The sequence below is a fragment of the Copadichromis virginalis genome, linkage group LG16, assembly GCF_057382275.1.
Source record: "Copadichromis virginalis isolate Kocher_CV1m ecotype Utaka linkage group LG16, C_Virginalis_male_GT1.1, whole genome shotgun sequence".
Classification (NCBI taxonomy): domain Eukaryota; kingdom Metazoa; phylum Chordata; class Actinopteri; order Cichliformes; family Cichlidae; genus Copadichromis; species Copadichromis virginalis.
In genome coordinates this window covers 33,051,778-33,061,745 of record NC_140633.1, presented here as the reverse complement: position 1 = coordinate 33,061,745, position 9,968 = coordinate 33,051,778, and the positions used below count along the sequence as shown (strand labels likewise).

General features: G+C 40.9%; 2 protein-coding genes across 3 annotated transcripts; both read left to right on the top strand.

Annotated features, from left to right (window-relative positions):
* The first annotated feature begins 1,434 nt into the window (after positions 1-1,434).
* Positions 1,435-6,413, top strand: LOC146691153 (uncharacterized). Of its 2 annotated transcripts, XM_085434440.1 has the most exons (4): positions 1,435-2,595; positions 2,967-5,063; positions 5,183-5,653; positions 6,180-6,413. In XM_085434440.1, the coding sequence occupies exons 2-3, from the start codon at positions 2,978-2,980 to the stop codon at positions 5,221-5,223; spliced, it is 2,127 nt and encodes a 708-aa protein (XP_085290566.1). In that variant the 5' UTR covers positions 1,435-2,595; positions 2,967-2,977; the 3' UTR covers positions 5,224-5,653; positions 6,180-6,413. The 2 variants fall into 2 exon arrangements, 1 of the variants encoding a protein (XP_085290566.1); XR_014915547.1 differs by lacking the exons at positions 2,967-5,063; positions 5,183-5,653.
* A 7-nt stretch (positions 6,414-6,420) lies between these two features.
* Positions 6,421-9,385, top strand: LOC146691152 (uncharacterized). The gene is made up of 4 exons (XM_085434441.1): positions 6,421-7,202; positions 7,445-7,600; positions 7,918-8,010; positions 8,443-9,385. Exons 1-4 carry the CDS (start codon positions 6,552-6,554, stop codon positions 8,764-8,766), a joined length of 1,224 nt encoding a protein of 407 aa, XP_085290567.1. The 5' UTR covers positions 6,421-6,551; the 3' UTR covers positions 8,767-9,385.
* The last annotated feature ends 583 nt before the right edge of the window (positions 9,386-9,968 follow it).

Genomic DNA, 9,968 nt, shown 5'->3' with positions numbered 1-9,968 from the left:
ATGACCCTAAGAGCCTTCATCAGGAACTCAATGGGGATGTGGCGTACAACACTAGAGGCCAACTCCAAGCCCATAGCACAAGTCACCATCAAGTGCGGGATCTACCAAGGAGATGCTCTGTCCCCACTGCTGTTCTGCATAGGCCTGAACCCCCTCAGTGAGATCATTAACAAGACTGGCTACGGATACCGACTACGGAACGGAGCAGTTGTCAGCCACCTCCTGTACATGGATGACATCAAGCTGTATGCCAAGAGTGAACGAGACATCGATTCACTGATCCACACTACCAGGCTATACAGCAATGACATTGGAATGTCGTTCGGACTGGAGAAGTGTAGTCGGATGGTAACAAAGAGAGGGAAGGTAGTCAGAACTGAGGGGATTGAACTACCAGAAGGCAACATTGCAGACATAGAGGACAGTTACAAGTACTTGGGGATCCCGCAGGCGAATGGGAACCATGAAGAGGCCGCTAGAAAAGCTGCAACCACCAAGTACCTGCAGAGGGTCAGGCAAGTCCTGAGGAGTCAGCTGAATGGTAAGAACAAGATCTGGGCCATCAACACGTACGCCCTGCCCGTGATCAGGTACCCTGCTGGGGTAATAGGCTGGCCAAAGGAGGAGATAGAAGCCACTGACATAAAGACAAGAAAGCTCCTTACCATGCATGGAGGGTTTCACCCCAAGTCCAGCACCCTGAGGCTGTACGCTAAGCGGAAGGAAGGGGGCCGGGGACTGGTGAGTGTCAGCACCACAGTCCAGGATGAGACAACGAACATCCAAGAATACATTGGGAAGATGGCCCCAACTGACCGAGTGCTCAGTGAATACCTCAGGCAGCAAAAACCCAAGAAAGAGGAGGGAGACGAGGAACCATCATGGAAGGACAGGCCCCTGCACGGTATGTACCACCGGCAGATAGAGGAGGTGGCTGATATCCAGAAATCCTACCAGTGGCTGGACAAAGCTGGACTGAAAGACAGCACAGAGGCACTAATCAATCATGGCAGCACAAGAACAAGCTCTGAGCACAAGATCCATAGAGGCTGGGGTCTATCACACCAGGCAAGACCCCAGGTGCAGGCTGTGTAAAGATGCCCCAGAGACAATCCAGCACATAACAGCAGGGTGCAAGATGCTAGCAGGCAAGGCATACATGGAACGCCATAACCAAGTGGCCGGCATAGTGTACACTCTAAAAAGTGTATTTCAGCAGTAGTTGAAGTTATGTAAAGTTCAGAGTCAGTTTCATTAAGATTTCTGCTTTAGTGGAGCCAGTCTAAATTTGTGGAGTATATCAACTTGTTATTACGTGTTGTTCCCTCAGTACACATGTAACCTGCTATTCTCATTAGAGTCAACCTGCATCAATTAGGTTTCTCCTGACGCAGTGCATCTGATGTCATGACGTCTCCGCCTTCTCCAGAATTTTCTACTTGCGGTTGAGAACAACAATTTGAGAGGCACTTGGCTGCAGGCAGGACCTCGTGAACAATTTGGTCAATAAGGTAACGAAGATATTACTTTTTCCATAGTCCTTGAAGGTAAGTCAAATGTAGAACACATATTTTAATATATTAGATATAAAAATATTCCAACTGTATTGTTAAGTTTGTTAAGTGTTTAGTAAACTGACCTGACCAAACCGCTATCATTCAGCCCTGCTAACATTAGCGAAATGTCAGACCTGTTGGTAGTTTGTGCTTGGACATGTAGGTTAAGTTAGTAGTTTTCCGGCGGTACTCTCTTGTTTTAATATCGTAACGCTAGCTTAAAGTTGTGTATTCATGCAGTGTGTCGGTGTTGGCTTACTGTTAGTTATTCATTAGCATTAGCACATTATAGCGGCAAGCTGGGCCGCGGTTCTCTTCAGACTACGTTACTTCGGGCGCGCGCATTTATACACGAGTGGTTGTTCGCAGTATGCCTGTCGGCGCGAATAGTTCACGCGGTCACGGCCACGGGTGATGTAGGAGGTAAAGTTTAGCTGTGGTGGCTCCAGGAAGCATGCATTTACTGCCGCTTGCATTGCTTTCAATGTACATAACGTTAAGAAGGCGAGGAGAAAGGGTGCGTGCAGCGCTCGTACACGCACGGATCAGCCGTGTGAGAGGGAGATGGTGTGCGGCAGAAAATCAAAATTAGAAATCATAGAAGAAAGTATTACGCTATTGAACACAGAAAATACAGCCATCAGATTTCTTGTAGACCTAGCACACTTCTGGTCTGTGTCTGAATACATATATAAGTACATAGATGCAGATGAACACTGTAAACATGATGAAAGATCGACAGACTAACTCGAACATATCTTTAATCTTTAGGACTTTGGGTAGCGCTTCCTTTCCTTCCTGTCAACCTCTCCAGAGGGGTGTCTGCTGATGGCAGAAAGATTACATCACCTCTGGTTGGAACCCTGGACAGTGCCACAACCTTTGGCTTGGTGTCCAATGTGATGCCCCATCGCCACCTTCTGACCTAACTTCTTCTCAGCTCTGTGACTACTTCAAGAGGGGCATTCCTGTGTGGAGGCGTGCCAGGCAGCTCGTTTTACCTGTGAACTTGCGTACTTTCAGTTTATCAACAACAAAGGTATGCAAGTTCAAAATAGTAATGTCTCATTTAAACTTAATTCAGTTTTACACTGAACAGGAATCGGCTTTATATATAAAACAATTGCAAAAAAAAAAAAAAAATGTACCTATGGGCATTTGGGTGTTGTTTTTAAACTTTTGTTTTGAACTTATCCCTTTAAAATCTAATTAGAGAGGGCTGGCTACATTTGATGAATACATTTTGTGTTTAAATGATTCGCTTTGTGTTGGGCAATGTGGCAAAAAGCTGAGATGAGATCTAGTCTCATATCACCATATTGATATATTGTAATATTGCCCAACTCTCCCTCTGTGTTTTCTCAAATTATTTATATACACCCAGTAAAGCGTGTCTCTTTGTTCCTCCAGTGCTATGCTTCATGTGGAGATGCAAGGACTGTGGGACAACATTAACAAAAAGATCTGAATTGCTCAAACACTACAAACTGATTCATAGGCATTACGGACGAGGCCACTCATATCCATGCACTTATTTAAATTGTGCATGTAGGTTCAAGACTTGGAACGCCCTACTGAGCCATCTATCAAGAAATCACCCTGCCCAACAAGCAGTCTCCAAAGCTGCGTCCACATTCACTTGCCATATTTGTGGCCATAATCAACTCTCCACAGAAAGAGAATATTTTCAACATATCTATCAGCATCTTAAAAATAAGGAGACTGTAACATGTGTGTTCCAAAACTGTGAATATAAAACCAATGTCTATGAGAACTTCAAAAGTCATAAATACAGAAAACACTCTGGTACAGTGAACACATTTAAGCCTGGAATAAGTTCTGTTGATGAATCTTTTGCCAGTGTTGCCAGTGATATTTCAGATGTGGAAATTATAGAGAGTGATGTAAATTTAAATTCTGCTTTTGACAATGGGTATTCTGAAAACTTAGAGAAGGATATTGAGCTTAAAATTGCTTCAGTGCTCCTTAAGTTGGAACACATCTTTCTTGTGTCTAATGCAGCTGTAGATGAGCTTTTGCAGGAGTTAAACTATTTGATTGGTTCTGTTTCTGTGGCGATTACCCAAAAGACTATTAGCCAAGTATTACAAGACAACGGATGCCAATTTGACCAGTCAGTTGTTGAAAAGCTAGCCAGTGTACTCTGTGAGACAAACCCTGTAAAAAAAGCAATTGGAGATAAAGGTCCACTTTCCAGTCCTTGGAGACGAAAAGCATACTATAAGAGCCACTTTAAAGTAGTGGAACCAGTGGAATATATACTTGACCGAAAAAATAACAAGTCATTCCAATATATTTCAATTTTAAAGTCTTTGCAGCATATTCTTGACTGCCAGACAATCTTGGATCAGGCTGTTAATTTGAATACTGTAGATAATCAGCCTCAAAAAACTTATGTGCACTACAAAACTATCTTCGATGGTGACTTCTTCCATGAAAATGGACTGTTGTCCAAGCAGGAAAGCATTTCATTGATATTATACATTGATGAATTCGAAATATGTAATCCCCTTGGTACATCACGGAGGAAGCATAAAATTTGTGGATTGTACTGGGTTTTGGGTAATTTGCCACCAGGCTGTAATTCTGCTTTAACCTCAATCTATTTGGCTGCTTTAATCAAAAGTAATGATCTGAAGTGCTATGGGTATGAGAAAGTGTTAAAACCTGTAATTAATGATCTTGTAATTTTGGAACAGAGTGGGATATTTCTGTCAAAGTTGGGCAGAACAGTAAAAGGCACTGTTCAGTGTGTTGTTGCCGACAACCTTGGTGCACACAGTATTGCTGGATTCTTTGAAAATTTCTCAGGGACATACGTATGTAGATTTTGCACTGCAGAAACATCAGAGTTCCAGACTATTGAAGTCAGAAGTGAAGTCTTTACTTTAAGAACAAAAGACATTCATGCAGATCATTTACGAATTATCGAGGAAAACAAATGGCCCAGTTATTATGGTGTGAAATCAAAGTGTATTTTGTCAAAGCACCTCTCACATTTTGATGTTACCACTGGGTTTCCACCTGATGTTGTACATGATCTTTTTGAGGGAATTGTTCCTTTTGAACTTGCGCTTTGCCTCAATTTGTTAATCAAAAAAAAGTATTTCACATTATGTACATTGAATGAAGCAATATCATCTTTCAACTTTAAGTGGGCTGACAAAACAAATCGACCTCATCCTGTGGCTCTCAGTTTTGCATCCAAAAAAAGTGTAGGAGGGAATGCACACGAGAACTGGAGTCTTATCAGATTTTTGCCTTTGTTCGTTGGGCAGAGTGTACCCTGTGAGGAGCCTGCTTGGCACATCTTAACAGACTTGAAGGACATTGTTGATCTTGTTGTCAGTCCTGTTCATACTGAGGACTCCATTGCATATCTTGGTTTTAAGATCTCCGAGCACAGAATCAAGTTTCAAGAGGTTTTCCCAGATGTTAATCTTAAACCAAAGCACCACTACTTGGAACATTATCCATACTTGATCCGTAAGTTTGGGCCACTGGTTGCACTATGGACTATGCGATTCGAAGCAAAGCATAGTTTTTTTAAAAGAGTTGCAAGGAACATCAGATGCTTCAAAAATGTACTTCTTTCCCTTTCACAGAGACATCAGTATCAGATTGCATATCATTTGCATGCAATTAGCTTTGCCAAACCCCCACTGGAAGTAACAGATGTTTCCACTGTTCACATTGATGTTCTTAACAAGGACATCTCAAATGCACTGAGACAGAAGTCTCCAGATATGGACAATGTGTGCTTGGCTAAAAGTGTAGCATATAATGGAATAATCTACAAGTGTGGGATGATCTTGATCCACGGCTCACTGGGAGGACTGCCAGAGTTTGGTGAAATCATCCAAATGGTGATACTGCAGGACAAACTAATCTTCATTCTGAAAAAGCTTAGCGGATGGTATATGGAACACTACAGAGCTTATGATCTCAAAACATCACCAAGCAAAGAAGTGGAACTTGTTGAGCCACAAGAACTGCATGATACCTACCCACTGGCAGACTACAATATTAGAGGGATGCGTCTTGTCACCTTGAAAAGATATGTCCATGTTTAAATGGTGAGGCCTCAAAATATGATAAAGTATTTTCTTAAGTGGGAAAACAAAACCCAGACCCATACAATACTAATGTGTTCTCAGAACATATTTATTTTATACTGCAAGCCAAAGTGGTGTGATGATGTCATTGGCAATTCATCAGTTATGTCATTTTTTTTAATGCAGGTCGCTGGATTCCAGTCAGTGAATGCTAATCCTATGCTCTCCCCCCTTCTGCTTCTCTTCTCTTTTTCTTCTTTCCTCTCCTTATTGTCTCCTATATTCTCCTCACCTCCTCTCCTTCTCTCTTCTCTTCAATGTCTCCCATATTCTCGCCATCTCTCTTCTCCTCCCTTCTCCTCTTCGGTTTGCCTTCTCTCCTCGCTGCCTCAGCTGATCTCCACCTCTCTTCTTCATTTTCTCCTCCCCTTTCCTCCTCTCTTTGCCTTCTCTCTTTTCCTCTAGTTTGACATTAAATTCTCCTAATTGGAAATGTCAGTGGTTTACATGTTGATCCTCACTAACTGTGCTTGTGCTTTGTTCTCAGACCACCATGGCTGGTTCAACACCTGCAAGACTGAAGGTGATTTTAGGAGAGAACAACATTGAAAAGCTGACTCTTCCAAATGGCATCCCAGAGTCACTTGAAGACCTTCTCAGCACGATAAAGACTACCTTTGGGTTAAAAGGTAACTTCAGACTGCAATACATGGACCAAGACTTTGGCAACGACTTCTTTAATCTGAATTCTACCACCGAACTTCGGAATTTGGGGACAATGAAAGTGATCCACCAGCAAACAAATCCACCTTTGATCAGTGCCGATCAGTCCACTTCATCTCTGTCTCTTTCATTTGAGTCTGATGACGGTATTTCGGTGGCATCAAATGACACAATTATCCTCTCATCCCCTGAATCTATGTCATCTCGAACACAACAGTGGCCAGAAGACTTTGCAATTCCCCAATTTTCATATGACACAGAGCTACAGCTAGAGAGGGGGAATACTGAGTACCGTGTGAGCCAAAAAATGTTGACTTTAAGCGCCCGAATGCTGTCTGATATCCTGAAAAGAGTTGCAGAAGAAATTTACCGTTACAAGGCCTATCCAGAGGATGCACATTTCTGCGCAGCTGCAGAGGCCCTTATCAAAAAGCACCCATGTTTGAAAGAACCTGGATCATTCAATGGCTGCTACGGTTGGAAACAACGACTGAAGTACAAAATGGCAAACTACAGGACCCAGCTCAAATTACAGGGGTGTCCAGAGCTGTGTGTAAACTCACTGAAATCTAAAGCTACTACAGATGCTTTCCCTGCTAAAAAAGTGAAGAAGCCAAAATGTTCTGAAGCTAACTTTTATCCATCCTTTCCTACTGGTGAGACTCTGGACAGCATGGAAAAAGTGAGACTAGAACTTCTGACAGAGATCGGGATAAGGGACAATGAAAGGGTCATCGCAGACAAAATGGCTAACACGTTTGCCTACAGACGACATGAGGTGGTAAACCAAGAACCAAGCATTCAGGAACTGAAGGACAGATGGCCTGCACTCTTCACACAGAAAGAGGTAAGAATGGAACTGAAGTGATCGAAGTCTGTATGCTTCGGGATTTATTGCAGTTAACTTTCATGAATCGGTCATAACTTGATTTGGTTGAGATTTTATAACACTGAACTTAATGAAAGAATTTACATTTTGAATTCCCATATATGTTATACTTTTTGGGATATAGACATTTTGGCATACAATCAGTTTCAGCATTTTGTTCCATAATACAATATCTACTGTCATTTGTGTTTTGTTTTTAGATAAATACAGAGTTCCAGAGGCTCATGGCTGTTCCTCTTGAGTGGAAGTTCATGGCCCAGTTAGACATGCACTCAAGTCAGCTGATCAAAGTCATACGTGCCAAAGGAGGAGCAACACGCCAAAAGATTGCGAACATCTTGGACACATTGGACCAGGTAAATCTGTACCATCAAACAAGATGCTTCGTAACTAAGAGGGCTGTCAAAATATATCTGAATCCAAAAAAATATATATATATTTAACTGAATCTTTCATAAAGACAATATGGGCAGGCCAATGCTAATCATGGCTTTCATATGCATGAATGTTTTTAGCGACTCCACTGAACTCATCCCCTTTTCTTTCTGTAATGAATCTCTGGGCTTGTGAATTACTGTTTTTAAATAAAGTACATGTAAGTTAAGCAATAAGAGTAAGGATGTCTGTCTTATGAAATTTAGAGTTTAAAATTACTCAACATTTGTTGTTCTAGACTGTGGACATTAATCATCGGAGGGAATGTGTGCTGAAAGCCCTCACCATCTTCCTGGGAGAAGATGCAGATGGCCTGATCAAGGAATACCTTGTAAGTTTCAACAGTTTGTCAGCACATCTTGTCAAAGGGACACAAAAAAGTTAACTGTTAGAACAAACATAACACGTGAACCCTAGTTGGATTGCTGACATGTATTTATTATCATGACCATATTGGACATTATGTAATTCCCAGCAACAACACATTACATATCGGATTGACTTTGTTTTAAGTAAGACGGGCTTACTTGATTATTTAAGTTCAAAGGAATAGTTTGACATGTTGGGAAATCTTATCTTTCTTGCTTACAATTTGATTAGAGTCAGATTGATACACCTCTCTCTGCTGTTTCTGGTGTGTGATGACACCCAGCCAAGAAATAGCCCAGCACATAACACATATTGGTACATCACCCAAACACTTAATCACAGTAAGAAGTGAGGCTAATGATGATTTGTGTTTGTGTCTTGTACCCCTCTGTAGGACTGTGGAGCAGATGATGTTCAGAGGGACCTGGAGGAGGTCACCATGGCAGTGTATGTGATTCGGAAGGAGGGGGAGGGACTGCAGGAGCCACCTGAAGACATTGGCATTGTCATTGAGGGTGTGGAAGTGTTGCATGAACTAACTTCAGTTGCCTCAGCTTGTGCCCTGCTTCTAGGTTTGATCTATGCACTCAACCTAGCTTATCCAAAACCCTTTCGCTTCACTTTTGAAGTGCTCCAAAAAATCTTCATGCAGCTTGATCAGCACAAGATGTCCCCCAAAGTCCAAAATCTGTATATCAAACTTCAAAGCTCCCAGTAATGGCACAGAACAATGACCAACAAATGGCCCTGTGCCATAATGCGAAGGAACAACTGTGTTTGGACATATAGCATGTAAAATATGTAGTCTCTTTTGGATGTTGGGCCTTTTTTATGCTCCAAGAGACCTCAAACCCCAATTTAATGTGCTTTTATGGTATTTTTATTTATTTTTTAATTTTTTTTCAGACATATTTGCCTTCGTTTCAAGGGAAAGGTTGCATTTCAGGTTTGATGTGCTCAGTTATACAACAAACTGTTGTGACATTCTAAAACTCTAGAGGAGTGTTTATATTTTTTCATCCCCATTGGTCAGCTACACTGTTCAGATATTTATTTATTGGCTATAGCTGAAGAGAAGTTTCTGTATACTCTTGGGGCACTTTTTCATAGTTGACACTGTATGTGTTAAGATTGATATTTGTGTAATACTGTGTTGCACTTTACACTTTGTTGACAACTTTGTGGTCCTACTAAGCATTACTTGCATTTTGTGCATATGTGTTTCAAAAAGGACAAATGTGTAATGTATTTGACCAAAAGCTGTGTTGGTTGCCATAAAGGTAATACTTTATTACATTTATACAATAAAGCATTTAAAAAAAAAAACATTGGATTTTGAATTTTTGAAAAATATTTTCAGGCAACTTAAAATTTTGATTTAAGCTTTATTATACAAACTAAAATTTCATTTTAGAGTCACTACAAAAAGTAATTTACACTAAACCACATTATTAGGTTAGCAAAGAGCAATATTTTACTTTTGGGTTATGCAAATTATTGGGTTGGAAAAACTGAAAACTTTAAGTTGAAATGTCTTAATTTTAAGTTGGATTAATGCAAAATGTTTATTTGACAGCAATTAATTTATTAAGTACATGTAACTTAAATCAGTTGTGTTAATTTAATGTATTAACTTAATTTCAAAGAACTTAATTAAATTTGGTGTTACCAATTGAAATAATTCAATTAAGTTGGTTCAACTATTTTCTTTTTTCAGTGTACAGGAACATCTGTGCCGAGTATAACCTGGAAGTCCCGAGGTCAAAATGGGAGATGCCCCCAAGGGTGGTGGAGAATGACCGAGCTAAGATCCTGTGGGACTTCCAGATACAGACGGACAAAATGGTGGTGGCTAACCAACCGGACATAGTGGTGGTAGACAAACAGAAGAAGACGGCCGTAGTGATCGATGTAGCGGTT

What these genes read in the sequence shown, in the direction of transcription:
- LOC146691153 (XM_085434440.1), top strand. Translation starts at nt 2,978, where the DNA reads ATGTGGAGATGCAAGGACTGTGGGACAACATTAACAAAAAGATCTGAA. An exon ending in ACATTATCCATACTTGATCC is followed by an intron (nt 5,064 to 5,182) that starts GTAAGTTTGGGC and finishes TCCCTTTCACAG; the next exon opens with AGACATCAGTATCAGATTGC.
- LOC146691152 (XM_085434441.1), top strand. Translation starts at nt 6,552, where the DNA reads ATGTCATCTCGAACACAACAGTGGCCAGAAGACTTTGCAATTCCCCAA. An exon ending in TCTTGGACACATTGGACCAG is followed by an intron (nt 7,601 to 7,917) that starts GTAAATCTGTAC and finishes TTGTTGTTCTAG; the next exon opens with ACTGTGGACATTAATCATCG. An exon ending in GCCTGATCAAGGAATACCTT is followed by an intron (nt 8,011 to 8,442) that starts GTAAGTTTCAAC and finishes ACCCCTCTGTAG; the next exon opens with GACTGTGGAGCAGATGATGT.